Raw genomic sequence first — 19,574 nt, forward strand, 5'->3', positions numbered from 1 at the left:
ATGATTTTTGTTATTTTGTTAAATTGTATGGTTAGTATGTATAGAAAATCAAGTCAATATATCATATGTGACAATAAGAATCGTCAAAACGGGGAAATGTGGTAAATATTGAGTTGAATTTCATAAATAACCTTGTATACTGTTTAGTGGTTGCAGGGCTAAATGAGGAATGAGACGCAGGGACAGTTGGATAGATAAAGGTCACACCTAATGTGACCAGATTAGTACTGTATGGTAAAGGCCCAAAAGGTCAAAGAGTATTCACACCCCCCCACCAGAGGACATCATGCCAGCCCCCCCTCGTGAGACAAGACCCAACACAGCGACCACACGGACGGGGGCCACCAGCAGAACCTCTCTGTGCTCAGCGGGGGCCCATGGTTGGTTAAAATAGAATGTAAAGATACTTATCTTAGAAACCAGGCTTACTCATATAAAAAGGGGCCTACAGTAAACTATGTATGTTCAAATTATGTTAACGAGTGACTGTTTTATGTACATGTTGGGGTTTGAGATGCAAACCTTGTTGATTCCTGTACACAGCAGCCATGTTAATGTTTTCTGATAAATCCTTTGTATGTGAAAGGCAACCTTTTATTCACTCTTGGCCCTGGCTCAAATAAATCAGCTGAGTTGAACTACAGTTCTGGTTTGTCTGGCGTACACGTTTATTCCTCATCTGCTTAAGTCAGATGAGGAGATCAACAATTCTATCAAGTATGATCTTTTTCTCCTCCTTCCAGATAATCAATCTCATTTGTACTGTACTACAATAACCTCAAATTATTGTAGAAGTTCTGTGGGAATTTACCACAGTAGCCTATAGATTACTATGTCGGAAGACACAGAGTGTGGTTTTGTACCATGCATATGTATATACTGTAATGTAAATAGCTCATGTAATGTAGTTCACATTTTGCCGGCTGTGTTCATTCTTTCTTTGTAGAGAATGAGAGAAGGCACACCGTTGATCCTTGAGACTCCATGCTCGCCATGCTCATTCGGTAGATCTTGGTAGAATTCGACCCTGTTGTAATAATTTGCAACGAAGAACCGCCGGTTGTACACCTGAGAGAGAAAGAGTGTGTGTGTGTGTGTGTGGGGTGGGGGGTTACATGAGATATAGACAATATTGTATCTAATTGATTTAACGGGGCAGTTTACCCAAAACATATTCTTCCCCTTACCCGAAGTACTATCTTTCCATCCAGATCGTTTTGGTGTAATTTGGTGAGGTTTGGATATATTGGCCGTAGAGATGTCTGCTGTCAGCCCAATACCATGAAGCTCAATGGGCCTTCTTTTGTAGTAGTCAAAGCGCCAAAAAATTACATTTGAAAAATTCAACAGCAGTGTCTCTTTCTAGATATCACGACATGGTTACTTAAGATAATCCACAGACCTTGTGGGAACTATTTTCTACCAAAGTACAACCACCACAATAGGCCTTCATTAAAAAAATATTTTAATGGCTAACTCTCTGTACATCCCTGAAATCTAAGTTACATGTGTGATGTCACTAATAGGTCGAACCTATCATGGTTCAATATGTGGTAACTTGACACCTTTAGCTTCTGCTGAGTAGGTATTGACATGTCTTGAAAGAATATAAGCTGCCGACTTGGAATTCCTGGTAAATATCAATGGGCGCTTGTTCTCAATTTGCATATTCATAGATCCTTGCATTCCTAATGAGGGTAAAGGTGTAGAGATGCTACTAAGCCCACTAAGCTAACTTTCCAGAATTTCCCCAAGGGGATCAATAAAGGAATATCTTAAGCAATTTTCAGTAGTTTATTGAACAATATTTATGAAAATTGTTATTCAATATAGAATTTCTTTAAGGGTTTAAAATACATCTGGGGATTATCTTGAGTAACCATGTCATGATATCTGTAAAGAGACGTTGCTGTTGAATTTATTTTATGTAATTCTTGGCGCTTTGAGCACCACAAAAGAAGGCCCATGGAACTCGATTGTATTGGGCTGATGGCAGACATCTCTACGGCCTATATCTCCAAATCTCAGCAAATCACACCAACACTATCTGGATGGATAAATAGTACTCCATTTAAGGGGGAAAATATGTAGTTTTTTTGTGTTTGGGGTGAACTACCCCTTTAAAGGAAGGGAACACCTGAAAACAACATACATTTGATTTAGTAGAGCCGTAGATGAACATACACTATACAGTAGGTGTCAGTTGTCCAGATTGTAAATATTTCTGTTTTCCAAATTCTGGATTTCACTAGTGTCTACGTCAAAATGACATAACGAGTCTTCAAGTGATTATTTTGAAAACCACAATTGTTAGGAGGTGGATCTCTGTTGCGACATGCTAAGGGGCGATGGCTATAGGTCATGTACAAAACTTAGAAATGTGGTTGTTGTTGAAGCCTAGCCTAGTTAGTTAGTTAGGTCTTGGGAATGTTTTTGAGTGCTCTGCATAGTCTATTTGCCATCCCATAGAGCCCATTGTGAACCCGGAAATTTCGGAACCACCAAAGTTTTATGATGGATATGGATAGTACGGATCCCCAGCACTCAGAAACTGCCGGATGCTAAGTTGTAAATGTTGGGCAACTTTTTTTATTTGCATAATTAGCATTAATTTCCATAATCGCCTAAATGGACAAATCTCAGAAACTACTTGATCAATTTCAACAATGTTGGAGTTGTTTTGGGGGTTATTCAGGATGCTGAATCCATTTATGATACTTAAAAGTTTCAAAATTGCAATATTTACTGGAATTTACCAAATTTCTACTCATTTTGGTGCCATTTTTAATGAATTTTCTGTTTATAAATGTTTCAGAAGATGCAGAATTTATAGATCATTTTCATGGAATGTTCAATTGTAAACAGAATGATAATAATAATAACTTTAATTTGTAGAGCGCCTAATGGGGTACTCTAGGTGCTTATGCTTGGTTACTGGGGTAACTGCTGCAGCTCTGCCATGAGTCCACGTGGCAGCGGAGCAGTTTGCTGCCACAACTAGAAACTATTCTATTGGATTTTTGTACGTGACTGTTACCTTATCAAATGTCCTCAGAACCCCAGTTCCTAGCCTTGACTGAGACGTCAGTGCGCTAATCGTTAACGCAAAACTTCCAAGTGAGTAGTGATTTGCACCGTGATCTCATTCCTACTGTGGCAACGAGCAGCTGCAGCAAATACAGACCTGTTGTTTCAATGCAAGTAAGTTGAGAAAATAGAAACAGATACACAAACTGTGGTTTTACTATCCAATAACAAACACTGAATATAATATGATCACAAGCTGTCAGATGGCTAACGTTAACCCTAAGAGCTAGCTTACTACAGTAAGCTACAGTAAGCTAGCTCTACAGTAAGCTACAGTAAGCTAGCTCTTAGGGTTAACGTTAGCCACCTGACGATAACTAATGTTAATGCATAGCTAGTTAGCTATGTTAGCAATGTATGTCATGTAGGGGTGTAACGATTCGACCTCACAACGATTAGATTCGATTACGATTCTTCAGGCAACGATTCAATGCATCATGAAATCTCTTCATTTGACCACGATTCGATTCGATTAATTTTCTATCAGTTAATTCCCCCAAAAATTTTGAATACACAAATGTGGCTGGGGGAACTGATTCACTCAGCATGAATGGACTATAGGTCAACAAAAACAATACACACAAAAAATAAGTTTTTTTTAAATATATATATATTTTTTTTATTATAACATTTTCAAATCGATGCAGTTGAATCGTCACATTAGAATCGATGCATTTCGATGCATCAATGAATCATTATACCCCTAATGACATGAATGTGTGATTATTACCTAGCCTCGCGTCACCAGGCTCTATCCCCTGTCACACAGAGAAGCATCAAGTTTGATTCTAAATATTGTATAGAGTATTCATATGGTACTTTTGCTCTCCTTAATGTAGAATTATGTGATAGAAGATGTGAGGCAGAGAAAGAGACCCAAAAGGTAATGCAAATACCAGTCAAGATCATGTAGGATACCAATAACATGGGACATACATGTTTTCATTGGAATAGTGAACAGCCCGTCCGAAATGTACATTCTGGCAATGTATCCATATTGCTCTGTAATGTAGAGTGTGTGGTAGTGCAGAGACGGAGGATACAAATAGTGCATTCTTCTTTTGTTAATTTCAGATTGACATGTCAAGGAAGAAATGCCTATTCGAGCCCTGTGACGGCAAGGACAATGACTTCAAGACAGCTGGACCAAAAGGCATTACAGAAGAGTGAAGAGCTTGACGTTTCAGCTACAACTGAGACTTTATCGAACATCATTGCTACCCATGGTGTGTCAGCCTCTGTAGTTTGTCACAAATCATGTTATAGCTCATATACCTCTAAGTCTAGAAAGGCAACCAAAGGCAAGCTCAGCTCATCTGATGGTCAGCTAGGGAAACGTATGTCTCGTTCTCATGCCTTTGACTTTTCTAAACAATGTCTGTTTTGTGGTATCATTTGCAAACCCAAAGACACCAAACACCCTGATAGATGGAAGCCAGTGAAACAATGCCGGACTGTTGAGAGACCAGGAATGCCATCCTTCAAAAACATCATCTTGTCTAAATGTGATGAGCGCCAGGATCAATGGGCTGAGGAAGTGGCTCTATGGGTAAATGCCGTCCTGGACCTGCATGCAACTGATGCCCAGTATCACACCAAGTACTACGATGACTTCAAGAGAGTTTCCTCAAGTGCAAGTTCCCAGTGCAGACCGTTTGATAGCTATTTAGCTGCTGTCATTGACCACATGAATGCAGACAAGTCATCAACCTGGACAGTGTCAGAGTTACATGATATATATATGTAGCCAACTCCGGGCACCTCTGCAGTAAGCAGATGCTATCTAACTTGTGTGACTTTTATGGTGATGCTGTAGCTGTCATGAGGGTGGAAGGGTGCCAGACTATTGTTGGTTTTAGACATTCCATGAGTAAGTCACTCAAACTGGTAAAACGAGATAAAACCACTGCTGCTGATGAATTTATCACCAAGCTTGTGAAGAGAGTGCAAGCTGAGGTGCAGAATATTTCCTTGCACCGTGAATATGACCGTGGCAGCTTCCAGCATGACAAGATCATACAAGCCACAAGTCCATCCTTTTTGAAGTTTGTCTCCTGTCTGGTATCAAAGGAAGGAAAAGTGACCAAACCATCACTTACACTCGCTCAGTGCATTCAGCAGCACATCGGTGGGAGCTGGAATCAGACAACCCTGGGGCTTGCCGTAAGACTCCACCATAAATATGGTAGCGCAGAGCTGGTCAATAATCTTAACGAGCATGGCATTGTCACCACCTATGATGAAGTCATACGGTTCTGGAAGTCAGCTGCCAAATATGCTTCAGAGTACCCAGATAAGTATCTGCGCACAGTTGGCTTGGAGAGGCAGATTGGCCCCATCCACAGTTGGGGTGACAATTTTGACCTTGTGGTCTTCACACTGAACGGTTGCCGCACGACTCATGCCATGGCCACTCAGTTTGTGCAGAATCCTGCAGGTATTCTGTTCCCTGGAGGAGCCACTCCTGGTGGTGGGGTCATGTCACTAAAACTACCTCGTCTGACAAAGCTTGACGCTGGGAAACTCTGTCTGGCTCACAAGAGCAGTTTTGTGATCGAACATTACACAGGCCCCAAGAAGATGACACCACCACCTCTGAAAGAAGTCCCAAGAACTGATGCTATCCAAGATGCCATCACACAGAGTGTGTCAAGAGCACAGAAGAAGGATGTTGCTTGGTTCTCGCAGCTCCAATCTTCCCCTCTTCCCCTGGACTGGTCAGCATACAATGCTGTGCAAGATCGCAGTGATGATAACAGAGCTCCAAAACTGAAGACCATAAGTGATGACATTAAAGTAAATTCAGAGGAAGATGAAGACAGTGGGGAGGAGTTTGATGATTAGGAGTTTGATGATGTGGATTCAGAGTTCTGAACACGGTAGCCACTTTCTGAGTGAGAAGTAATTATCTACTACTATGCAGTAGGAGGAAGCACATATTGTTATGTTGTGGCCTATATGCTTGAGTAATGTAAATATCTTTCTTTTGTTATTTCTGTTTTATTAAGCTATGTTATCGTACACAGTTTGACCAGTTTGTGTTTTTCCTTGCTGTAACGTTACAGGTAGTAAATAAAAGAGCGGATGCCCTTCACATCTGAGTCTTTGTCTTGACAACGCAATCTTTATACACCTGCCTATCTACTGTACTATGACAATATGACATTACCATATGAACTATTTGGGGTCAGTAGATATATTGTGAATACATAATGTCTGTGCTGTCCAAATGTAATCATTTCAGTGTCCTCTAAAACTTTCTAATTGACTTAAAATGCACAAATATTGCACCAAAATTTGTAGAAATTTGGTAAATTCCAGTAAATATTGCAATTTCAAAACTCTTGAGTATCATCAATGGATTCAGCATCCCGAATAACCCCCAAAACCACTCCAACATTGTTGAAATTGATCAAGTACTTTCCGAGATTTGTCCATTTAGGGGATTAAACAAATGTATGCTAATTATGCAAATAAAAAAAATTGCCCAACATGTTAAACTTAGCATCCGGCAGTTTCTAAGTGCTGGTGACCCATACTATCCATATCTATCATAAAAGTTTGGTGGTTCCAAAATTTCCGGGTTCATTGTGTTGGCAAATAGACTATAGTGCAAGGCATGCTGGGAAACATAGTATGTAAGCATTCAGAAATATTGACACTCCGTTTCTCTCCACACCATTTTTGTCGAATTCGGTGCAAAATCTAGGCTGTCATGTTAATGCATGGAATCTATTAGGCATACTATGTTTAAACCCTCCCGCTGTTCCCAGGGTTGTGTGAGTGAACATTCCCTCTGATACTATCTCAGATCCTTGGTGTCATGCACTATTATCATATTGAACGTTTCCAATCAGTCAATCAATCAATAATAATACATTTACATTTAGTCATTTAGCTGACGCTTTTATCCAAAGCGACTTACAAGTTCTGTACGACAAGTCATCAGGAAGGGCACAACTCTATCAGCTGAGTAACAATGTTCATCAAAGTGTTGAGTGCTACAGTGTAGGTTAGTTTATTAGGACAAGTTCATGACTGTAAGGTTAGTTAGGGTTAGATATATATATTTTTTTAAATCAATTGGTTCTTTTTCACTGACCCGACAATGGTGTGGGGGTTGATAAAGTCCTCCGTCTCCGACTCCACACAACTGCCCACCATCATCTCAACGCGCCCCACGCTGCAGTTAGACATCACATGTAGATCCAGTGTATCTATTTTGGACCCGATGCGAGAGGATCCTAGGGCTCGTCGCCTTCGCGAAATTCGCGTTGAAGAACCAAACGGTCCATCCCCTGGAAAATGAAACTCCAGCCAGAAACTGACAACACCGAAGATTTGCTTCTCTTCTGGTACTGTGATCCTGTAGTGTGGCCCATGGGCCTCAATACCTGGGATCCGACAAGCTAGAGGGAGGACCAGAGATGGCCGGCGGCTGATAGTGGCATGGGGGTGAACACTCTGCAGGATGTTGGTATAAACCAGTTCTGAGCCAGATTGCTGGGGGAGAAGAAGGGTGGGGTTAGGGTTAAAGGATGGCACACCTCCACATTCTCTCAATTAAGGTGCTAACCCAGGCACAAGTTCAGGGCATCAGCGCACTTGGTAATCCAATTTATGTTTTGGTAATTTGGTAATTTGTTGAAAATCTTTAGCAAAGAAGCCGTTTACCATCTTCCTTAACCCATCAGAATGCAGCACTGTGGTTGACGGCATTGACATCAATGATGATGTTAGCCGATATTACCATAATCTCTTATTAAAAAATAATGATATCCAGTTTGTCATTTATCATCAACTGCCTAAAATGCAGTATTTGAAATGCACAGGGCACCAGTGTTTACATTTAGACTTGACTTGGGGAGGCAGAGGTGAAGTTGTAATCTTACACCAAAACTGCGCTGCACCAGCAAGAATGCAAAATGTATCTGCTGTCAGGCATGGATTCTTACCACTCTCTTTGTGCCACAGCCAGTCAGTGGAATATGTGCAGTTAAGTGGGTGTTATTGTACGTGACGGGACAGGTGGCGCTGTTGAGCTGCAACTCAGCCAGGTTGATGTTGGGCAAGGAGGCCACTGGGAGCACTAGAGTCATCTCTGTATTCAGGCACTTCAGCTCTGAAAGCAGAGAGATCATGATGGCCAGATGGACAACTGAAAGCGGCGCGCGTGCGCACACACACGCACACACACACACACACACACACACACACACACACACGCGCGCACACACACACACACACACACACACACACACACACACACACACACACACGCGCGCACACACACACACACACACACACACACACACACACACACACACACACACACACACACACACACACACACACACACACACACACACACACACACACACACACACACACACACACACACACACACACACACACACACACACACACACACACACACACACACACACACACACACACACACACACACACACACACACACACACACACACACACACACACACACACACACACACACACACACACACACACACACACACACACACACACACACACACACACACACACACACACACACACACACACACACACACACACACACACACACACACACACACACACACACACACACACACACACACACACACACACACACACACACACACACACACACACACACACACACACACACACACACACAATCTACGGGAAGTAATGAAAAGTAAACTGAGTTGTGTACAACATTTGAAAGTAATGAACATGTACGTGTTGTTTGTGTTCTCAACCTGTTCCGGCAGGCAGGGCCTTGATTTCCCCTGGAGAGAAAAGAGAGACTTCTTTTTGAATTTTTGAATGATACATATGGTATTTATGATACATTATTATTTTGCGCCCTCAACTTGTGTTTCACGGATAGAAATGTTAAAATCTCCAAACTGAAGTCTCTCTTACTTTGGTATATCCAGACACATCTGGGGTCAGACTGTAAACTGTGAAGGCAAGAAGTGCATACCAGACAGCTTTAAAACTCCAAAAGCAAGGCTAGTTATTACATGTTAATTCTTAATTCACATTGTTAATCATTAATTGCGGAATAGTTTGAACTGTGATAACCGGTATGACTGTGTATGAACGAATAATGGACTCTGTGAAGCGCTCTGAGTCAGAGCAACAGTCAGTCAGAGAAGAGCGCTATATAAATCCAATCCATTATTATTATTATAAGTGTAACTCTGCTTTCTTTGCAGTACACACAAACACACACTTGCCTGTTGGTATTAACAGCGAAGCAAATGGGCAGGAGAGGGGCCAGTTGGTTAGGGCCACGGACCCAGGCCATTGACATAGTAGTCAGGGAGCCTGTCGTTTGGCGACCTGATCTGAAGAGGCCAGGAGGTCCCACCACTGCCACCTCTGAAACACTGGGGATCAAATGGAGACAGTCACTCATTGTCTGTCTCATGTAGCCACTGATGTTGTGCATTCATCACACATGTTATCCCTATGATAGAGTCTGTGGATGCCCGAGGATAGTGGTTCTCAAACCTGGGAAGCCCATCTGAGAAGACGGTGAAGTCTACAAATCCTTTGCTGTCTATGTTGTAGTTGTGTGAATGGTCACCCTTATACTCTCATTAGGCACAGTTTCAGGTAATTAAATAGTATAATTAATCTATTCCCCTTTTTCTGGGGACTCCCTGGAACCACCTCAAGGACAACACGTTGAGAAACACTGCCCTAGGACAGGGGTTCTCAAACTTTTTCATACCGCAACCCCATTTTATTTAGGATTTTTTTTGGGGACCCCACACTTAAGTAATTGTTATTGTAATTTCAACGTGGAATTAAGGAATATCAAAATAAAAGCACATGTTGTTGAACTTGATCATGCATATTTATTAGACATTTTAATTACAGCACTATGTTATCAATACACATTTATAAAACGAGGCATATTTAGCCAGAATATGTTGCCAGAACATACATTTCTTTCTTTTATAATTTTTTTTTTATAAATGTACTCGCCAACTTGGGTCGCAATTCGCGACCCGTAGTTTGAGAACCACTGCCCTAGGACATTGTGGTTTCCATGAATGAATCTGATTGTGTCGCAGAGGAGTGTGTTGTGCCCTATATTCTGATGTACAACTTCTTATAGAGCAGTTCAAATTTGATACGTAATCGGACAAGGGCCCTCCCTCCCAAGACTTTGTCCTAGGGATCCCCATCTGAGAGGATATTTGTTGTTACATATGATTTAATCCAGAATTCCATAAATGTCTAAACTGAGAGATAAGAGGAGAGAGTAGAATAGCCATTCTTATACATTATCTTATTGTACTAACTTCTAGTTCTAAAATTTTTGTGAAATGTAACTATTCCCCATTTGACTGGAGAGCCCCTGGAACCCCCTCAAGGATCCTTGGGGGTCCCCGGACCCCAATTTGAGAACCACTGATATAGAGAATATATGGAGAATGGAACAACGCCAGCCTGTGTATGAGTTTGACATACTTTATCAGAATCTTGGTTCTCTGATTTCTAGCTTTGGGAGACAGTTCTTCACAATTCACAAATACTGATTGGACTATCCTTTGCCATGGGAACATGTGAAACACTGATTGGACTAACCTTTGCCATGGGAATAACATGTGAAATACTGATTGGACTATCCTTTGCCATAGGAATAACATGTGAAATACTGATTGGACTATCATTTGCCATGGGAATAACATGTGAAATACTGATTGAACTATCCGTTGCCATGGGAATAACATGTGAAATACTGATTGGACTAACCGTTGCCATGGGAATAATTTAAATTGTGTATTATTCCCATTCAAGACGTTGCTCTCTATTCCATTGTAAATCAGTGGCACAACGCTTAGCCTACATTCCTAGCTGAGAAAACACATCAAAACACTTTTTATATGGGAATCCACCAGAGGTAGTTTTCTGAAATTTGCCTCATTCAAGGCTACACTAATTGTCATTTTGGTCCTGTACTCAATGCATAGAGCATGGGATTAAATTAACACTGACAGGGTTAGGGGTTTGATTCCCAATGGCACCATTCATGCTAAAAATGCTGTAAGAAACCAAGGATAAAATCCACCACTGAATGGCAATAACTTAATTTGCTTTTCTTTATAGACCCCAGGGGGCCGTCTGGACTCACCCCTCCAGCTCAGAGATGAAGTGGACAGTGATGTTGGCCTGCTCATAGGGTAGAATGTACATGGTTGTGCCTTGCCTGGGAGTGTCACCTGCAGTCACAGGCTCTGCGCTGCAGCTGGAGACTGCCAGCTCCACTAGGAGGCGGGTCAGAAGGAAGAGTTCATTCAGTGGACACAATGGATTGAAGACTTAAAAAGGACTGCAAGTCGTGGCATACCTGGCCTAGCTTATGCTTAACAAGAGGAGTAGCTTCAAATTTACTGTAAGTGTAGATGATAATAATAACTCTGTATGAGCTGTATGCTTCCACTCAAAAAAGATAACTTTGATTTAGACTATTTAAAAAAAAAAATATATATATATATTAGGGCTGTCAAAGTTAATGCTTTAATTTTGGAGATTAATTTCAATTATTTAAATTTAAGATTAATCTATGGAGTGAAAAATGTTCAACATTCTGAACTTTCAGCAGTATATTTGTTTGTTCTTTTTTTGCATTGACTCATGCACCTTTTTGAAAATCATCTGACATGAAGATGGAACACATTTTTGTTGTTAATATGATTTACGTATATTACTGGTAGTTCATACAAGACATTATCTTCCTCTAAGCCAATCTGCACTTTAATATAGGCCTGGGTTGTTTTTATTTCTGTTAGCGCCGCGGATATAAGAAAGAGGTCTAGCTGAGTCAATGTTGATGGTTTTGTTGAACATTTGTATTTCACAGGAGAGAAACTGTATTCAAAGAAAGCTATTAAAATTTGTCGCTCCCTGTGAGACATTTTAGCTGAGACCCATCGTCTTCTCATAATTCTAGGTATGTATGTGCCTTAATCTGCTGTGGAGTGCCAAATTGAATCTCATGCTCCGCCCTCTTGATCCTCCAATCACAACTGTTGCTTCCTTTGGACAAAACAAAGTTTGTCTGAGGGAAGCAACAGTTGTGATTGGAGGATCAAGAAAATAGGGCACGGTTTGAGATCAATTAAATTCTTCTTACTTAGTGTAGGCCATTGTCCCATTCGTGTCACATCATAAGGTCAATAGAAAGGTCTGACAGACAGGCCGACCCACCAGTGAGAGAGAGGTGTACAGGGACAGAGCTGAGGGGGTTGGTGGCCAGGTTGAGGATCAATCCGGGTGCGGGAGGGAAGTCCTCCACCACCACCACCACCGAGTACTGCCCCACCAACGCGTTTCCAGTGAATACCAACATACATTTCTCCTGCAGGACATAGTGTTTGGAAAAATACGTTTCATTCAATAATTTTAACTTTTTTCTTTCTTTCAATCTATGTGATAAGAAGCTGAGTAAATTCGTTCAACTAAATATATGTTTTCAGTTTCTGATTCTTAAGCCTTGCACCTTTACACTTAATACATTTACTAAAGGGGCAGTTCACCTAAAAACAATGCAGATAATCTCGCACATATCCAAAAACTCTAAAGTGTTGAACACAAAGTGTTCACAAAGTGTTGTTATCCAAAGCGCTTTACAATTTGTCCCTCACAATTTACCCATTCACTCAGACATTCACACACCGACGGCGGAGGCAACCATGCAAGGTGCCAACCTTCTCATCGGGAGCAATTAGGGGTTAAGTGTCTTGTTCAAGGACACTTCGACATGCTGCCCGGGAGGAGCGGGAATCGAACCGGGAACCTCTGGATTACCAGATGACTGCTCTACCTCCCGAGCCCCTGTCCCTATACGGAGGTGTAGTCTGACGCCACTGGTTGTTCCACCCGTATAGGGATTTATCATTGGGAAAATGGATTATCGGCTATTGTAACAATTCTGCCGCATGGAAATTGAAAAGCATTCCATTTGTGCACAAAATGAGTTCCCTTCTATCACTAACATTATTTTTTAAGCATTTTTTTTTTAAGCAATTTTTTTATGATTAATTGCGAATATTTTCATGTTGAGCTATAGATTGTGGATGAATAAGCACAGAAAGGTACACCATGCCTGGCCGCGCAGATTCTCACTGGGAGAGTGTAACGTGTGGAAGGTCGCACTACCTCTCTCCAGATCCTTCCCTCGCTGAGCAGGCGCCCCGACCGAACTGTAGGAGTCGCTGTCCACAACACCCAGGACCCACCCACCAGCTTTCCCACCCCTAACACTGCCAATTGTGTTAGTATGAGCGACCAACCAAGCTGGTAACAACGCCGAGAGCTGGGCTCGAACCCAGCGTCTCCAGCGTTGGTGGCGAGCGCCTTGCCCACTACACCACCTAGCCTCCCCTCCCCTACCATGCAAATGTTAATGCTTTATTTGTTTTAAACAAGACAATTTAGAAATGGGGAAATACATTGCGTTGGACAGAGGGTGGAACACGAAAAACAGCAATGACGTAACCACTACACCTCCCTATAAAACAAGGTATTGCTATTTTCTATCTACATAATTGAATGGAGCTTTAATGTGTTGTGCTCTTTGGATGGATTGGAATGACTCTCAATTTGTACAAAATCAGATAGGCCCTTTATAAATGGGCTGAGTGAGTCATTTGTACCATATCATATAGGTTCTTTATAAATGGGCTGAGCAATTTGTACCATATCATATAGGTTCTTTATAAATGGGCTGAGCAATTTGTACCATATCATATAGGTTCTTTATAAATGGGCTGAGCAATTGTACCTTACCTCATCCAATTCTAGAAACGAGTGCCGAGGGCAGTTGAGGCACTCTCCCCGGTCTGGCTGAGCGAAGCGGCATCGCACCTTGTCTCCATCCAGGTCCCTCACTGCCAATTGGATGTGGTGGGGACAGTTCACACGGGCCCTGCTCAAACAACACACAGTTGTGTCAGACGTCACGTAACCATTCAGACAGAAACCAAACGACATGCCTAGAATAGCATGATGGAATTACAACAGAGGAGGCTGGCAGGAGTCCAGATGCTAAAAGGTGCAGTTTGAATAATGCAACCAGGAAGGAGGAGACCATATAGAAAAAAAATCCATATTGAAAAGGATTATAGATTAACATATGAATGATGTGGGTATGTCTGGCACCATTCCAAATCAACAAATACAAAGGAATACACACACACACATATATATATCACACACACACACACACACACACACACACACACACACACACACACACACACACACACACACACACACACACACACACACACACACACACACACACACACACACACTACATTCAAATACAATAACTATACTATTTACAAATAGTATTTATTTTATTAGGAAAATGTCATCCATAAACTTTTTACTACTTAGTACCCCATCTTTTGAATGATTTCTAAATTAAAATGAAAGTTACATCAAGTCTCATGCTATCAAAAAATGTGAAATACAAAGGAATATTTGTGAGGGTGTGTGTATTACCTCAGAGGAGGAGGCAGGGCAACGTAAGGGGGGTTGTTGAGTTTGCCGCTGTTGGCCCGAATTGTGGGCCCGGCCTTAATCGACAGATAGAACTCAACATTGGACCTAAGTCATGGAAAAAATTGTGTATTTGAATAATATTTGTAAACTATTACTTTGGTTTCACCTTAAAGGGGCACTTCACCAAAAGACAATGCTGATTTATTTTGCACATAATCTCACACATGTCCAAAAGCTCTAAACAGTTTTGCACACATTAATTTAGTTATTGAGAGTAAATGAGTTAGAATATGGCCACCAGTGATGTCATCGGGACATTGAATCCTTGTGTTGTGTTAATTACAGCTCAAAGAAATGATGAGGTAGTCTCTATAAGACAAGGTATTGCTATATTTCCATCTACATAATTTCATGGAGCTGTAATTAACACAACACAAGGATTCAATGTCCCCGATGATATCACTGGTGGCCATATTCAAACTAATTTACTCTCAATACCTGTCAAACAAAATTAATTGTTTTTGGATGTGTGAAAGATTATGTGCAAAATAAATCAGCATCGTTTTTTGGTCAAGTGCCCCTTTAAGTGGTTTAACTTACACCAAAATGTATTATTACCATACATCAAATACAGAAAAACGTGTGTTCAGTTTATTTTTGGATGCCCAACAAAACACTATCAATTATTTGTTTAACCTGAAGGGTTGCGACTGTAATATAAATGTAACTGATTGTATTAAATTACTATTATATCACATTATATTAATATAATTATATCCTATGTCAATGGGCAGTTCTTTTTTATTAAAACTGTGTGCGTACAGAACACATTTATACAGTTGTATGTGACAAAGACGAGGTCAGTTCTCCTACCCCAGGGTGACAGTGGCTGTGTAGTTACTAGGGATGGTCTTCTGCCATTGGCGGACACACCAGCCGGAGGCAGGTTCTGTGCCAGTGAAAGGTAAGGAGGTGAGGTGGACCATACAGTCCTCCCCTGAGCTACACACCCCAGAGAGAGCTGGACAGGGATTTGGTGAGATCACCATGAAGTGAGCCCTCACCTGCATTAAGTGAAGAATCAGGTCACATACCATAACATCACATTAATTTCTAACAATAGACAGTTTGACTGTAATGGGATAATTGTTGGCATCTTATAAGATTTGTATACATCTTTTCCATGGGATGAATTGGCAATCATATATGAAAGGGTATCTTACAAATATAATACAAGTCATCTCATGTATTTTGGAATATTTAATATAAACTCTTTGTTTGACAGCTACTACTGCTGTTAACATTGCTTTAATAATTAAACTACAAAAATCTATTGATAATGGGAGGGCCTATAATAGTTTGTTTAAACTATTACATAACTGATTGGTGGTTTTGTGACAGTATATGTATGTTTCTTTGGGACTGCTACTCACCATATCATGATCATCATATAAGCTATGGTGGCATGTTCAAACTGAATTATGTAAGGGCCTTTCTCAATGGCATGTGAAAATGTTTGTGAATGAATGCATAATGTTGGATAATAGGGTACATTACCAGAAAGATTGAGTACAAGATTCAGTGTTTTTCAATCTCATTGCATTTTTTAACAGAATGTATGTTGATGTAAAATTACCACAAATGTTAGAACTGTTGTTGTTGTTGTTGTTGTGAAAACTGTGACTAAAGCCCTTTGATCACTATACCTCTGGATATCAACAGAATCAAACCAGTTCATATATTCAATCTGCTTCCTTGAAGAGATTGTACCCTCACTGGCCTATCAGTCAGTTTGTCAGTTGTAAGTATTTGTAAAGGACATCAGCTAGCTACCCATAGTCTACAAACAAGTTAAACTAGTTTGCTATAATTTAGTCATCCACAGGAACTATGACAATTACCACATTTCTCATAAACCTGTCACTTCCTGTTTTATCATTATGGGAAACGTTTTGATGAAGTGAGGAGAAGCAGAGAAGCCTTGCTGATTGATTGATTGATTGATTGAAAAGTTTATTAACAGATTGCAGAATGGGTACAGTACAGTACAGCTCAATACATACAATTGTTAAGGGGATGCAGACCAGAGAAATACTTTCGTCTTGTTTACATCAGGGTCCCCCATTTTCAATTCATCATATGACACACACAACATACAGATAGACAGTACTGCTACATCTTATACATTTATGACATACCAGATTTGCAAATACAGTACTGTTTGTGATACAAAAAGTGTCCAGAAAAAGAGTGTATATACATTTGACGTAGAAACTGTACATTGGAGGAGGTTGGGTAGGTGGGGTGGGGTTGGGTGTGGTGGGGCTGTACATTGGAGGTGGGGGGGGGGACACTGTACACTGTACATTGGAATACTGACAAAGCCATACTTGGTCTTTACTGTACAACTGGGTTAGGACATTTGCAGTCTCCCGTAGGTGTTCTTTGAGAGTGTTTTTGAAAGTGGGTAGTGATTCACATTCCTTTACAGCTTTGGGTAGGGCGTTCCACATTGATGTGGCATAATTGCGAAACGTGTTTAGTCCCTTGTTTGAGCCGAATCTGGGTTTCACATGATTTGTGGAGCTCCCTCTGGTGTTGTGATTTTTCCTAGTTCCGAGCTGAGGGTTTTTTCAACCTGTAACTTGTTCTTGTCAGAGACCAGCAGGGCTGAGTCGTCCGCAAACAGGAACAAGTTGCAGTCACAAGCTGACGACATGTCATTTGCATAAATTAGGAACAGTAGCGGTCCTAGTATGCTTCCTTGTGGAACACCACAGTTCACTGTGAGGGGGGGGGGATAGGGTACCGTTTACCTCCACCATCTGTTCTCTCCCCTCCAGGTAGGATTGTATCCAGCTCACTGATAAACTATCAAAACCAATTGCTTTTAGCTTGTCAATCAGAATGGTGTGATTGACAGTGTCGAAGGCCTTTTGTAGGTCCAGCATGACCATGCCGCAGTATTTGCCCGCGTCCACCTCTTGCTTGATGTGGTCGTTCAAATAGAGAAGGCATGTGTCAGTGGAGTGGGATGTTCTGAAGCCAGATTGGAATTCGTAGATTAGATTTTTTTCCACGAGGTACTTTTCGACCTGTTCGTATACTATTTTTTTCCATGACTTTCGAGATGGATGTAAGGATAGAAACAGGGCGGTAGGTGCCTGTGTCTAATTTGCTGCCCTTTTTGTGCAGGGGTGTTACTCTCGCAATTTTGAAGTCCTTGGGGATGTGTCCCTGTTTTATGGAGAGGTTTATTATGTGTGTGATGACTGGGGTGATGGCGGCTGCTGAGTCTCTGAGGAATTTGGAGGGGATGTTGTCATGGCCAGTGGCCTTGTTGGGTTGGAGGGCGCTCAGTTTTTTGAGTACCTCATCTGTTGTTACCGTTTCCAGTTTGAAGTCATCTTTGTGGACCCCTAGGTTTTTGTAGTAAGCTACTATGTGTTCTACCCCATAATGCCCTGAGTGGGAGGGTAGTTTGTTTACCAGTGTTGTGGCTATGTTTGTGAAGAAACTATTTAAGTAATTGGCTACATCCAGTTTGTCTGTGATGTTTGTCCGTCTTTATGTTTATGTTTGAGAACCTGGTTTTAAGTTTTTTACTGCAGCCTAGTTGATTATTGAGTAATTTCCAAAGTTCACATGGTTTATTTTAGTTTTCCTCAGTTTTGTCATTGATGCATTTTTTTTAGCTGTTTTTATCATAGAGTTTACGTCATTTCTTAGTCTGTTTCTTTCTAGTTTGAGTGCTAATGGTTAACATGAAGTAAATTGTATTGCCTTTGTGCCGTAATGCCTTCAGCAGAACTCCTGTGGATCGGACACACAATATCAATAGAAAATAGAGGATATCGATAGACTCAATTGTCTGTCAGTCTCATGGGTCTACTCTCAACATGTTTCTGCAGTAATCCTTCCAAGTTATGGACATTGAATTTACTATGATATAGTATGATTTGTTAAATATCTCTAAGACAAAGGCCATTGTGCTTGGATCTAGACACATGTTGGGCATGTATCCACAGTTAAAACTGTCAATTGGCACCACACAAATTGAACAAGTGAACACAATAAAACTTCTCAGAGTTACTATTGATAGCTCTTTATCTTGGTCTAAACATATCAATAATATTGTTATTAAAATGGGAAGATGAATTTTTATGACTAGGAAATGCAATGTTCTGCTTCCATCACTCCCTCCATAATGAAATCAGTTATTCATTCTTCGGTTTTGTCTCATTTAGAATACTGCCTTGTTATCTGGTCGTCAGCTACAAAATCTAATTTGAAAAAGTTGCAGGTTGCTCAGAATAAAGCGGCTCGCCTGGCACTATAGCTGTTCATACAGGACAACTGTATTAGTTTTATGCATGAACATCTGGCATGGCTAATGTAATGGTTGAAAATAAATTATCAATGAGTCTTCTAATGCTACTGCAGAACATTATCAGCACTGGTAAGACATCTAGCTTGGCTCATCAGTTGCAAATTACTTCTGAACATGGTTACAACACTAGAGGGGTCGCTTCTGGTAACATCAGAACAAAAACAGCACCAAAATCTAATTTTCTCAAACTCACTGGCCAATAGGTCAGTAGTACTCTGGAATGCTCTACCGAAAAACATCTTATCTACAATACATAACAAAATTACTTTCAAAAAATATATTAAGAGATATCTTGCAAACTTGTCAAGTATGTAACTGTTATCTGTGTATATATTTTTTTTTGACTGGAATGTTAGATTTTATAATGTGAATTTGTATATTTGTATTGATTTTTAATTGATGTGTTTTGTTTTATTTTAATTTGTATTTTTTGTTATACATTTGTATTGTATTTGTTTTGTCCAGGACCCCAGGAAGACTAGAGGCTCTTTCATGTGTCTCTAATGGGGATCCTTTAATAAACATAAACATTATTAATTATGAG

The 19,574-nt window shown here is 40.6% G+C and overlaps 1 protein-coding gene across 4 annotated transcripts in view; it reads right to left on the reverse strand.

Annotated features, from left to right (window-relative positions):
- The window catches only part of LOC311247166 (uncharacterized protein), a 45,005-nt gene that overhangs the window by 17,290 nt on the left and 8,141 nt on the right, over positions 1–19,574 (reverse strand). For all 4 annotated transcript variants that reach the window (XM_084337498.1, XM_084337497.1, XM_084337495.1 and 1 more), the window contains exons 3-13: positions 15,514–15,704; positions 14,641–14,745; positions 13,921–14,059; positions 12,340–12,490; positions 11,264–11,396; positions 9,354–9,506; positions 9,037–9,074; positions 8,871–8,900; positions 8,043–8,209; positions 7,190–7,590; positions 966–1,068 (exon numbers count right to left, since the gene is read on the reverse strand). In XM_084337498.1, the coding sequence (XP_084193624.1) occupies positions 966–1,068; positions 7,190–7,590; positions 8,043–8,209; positions 8,871–8,900; positions 9,037–9,074; positions 9,354–9,506; positions 11,264–11,396; positions 12,340–12,490; positions 13,921–14,059; positions 14,641–14,745; positions 15,514–15,704 (1,611 nt within the window). The remainder of the gene's footprint in view (positions 1–965; positions 1,069–7,189; positions 7,591–8,042; positions 8,210–8,870; positions 8,901–9,036; positions 9,075–9,353; positions 9,507–11,263; positions 11,397–12,339; positions 12,491–13,920; positions 14,060–14,640; positions 14,746–15,513; positions 15,705–19,574) is intronic.

This window comes from Notolepis coatsorum, assembly GCF_963971535.1.
Source record: "Notolepis coatsorum genome assembly, chromosome: 20".
Lineage (NCBI taxonomy): Eukaryota > Metazoa > Chordata > Actinopteri > Aulopiformes > Paralepididae > Notolepis > Notolepis coatsorum.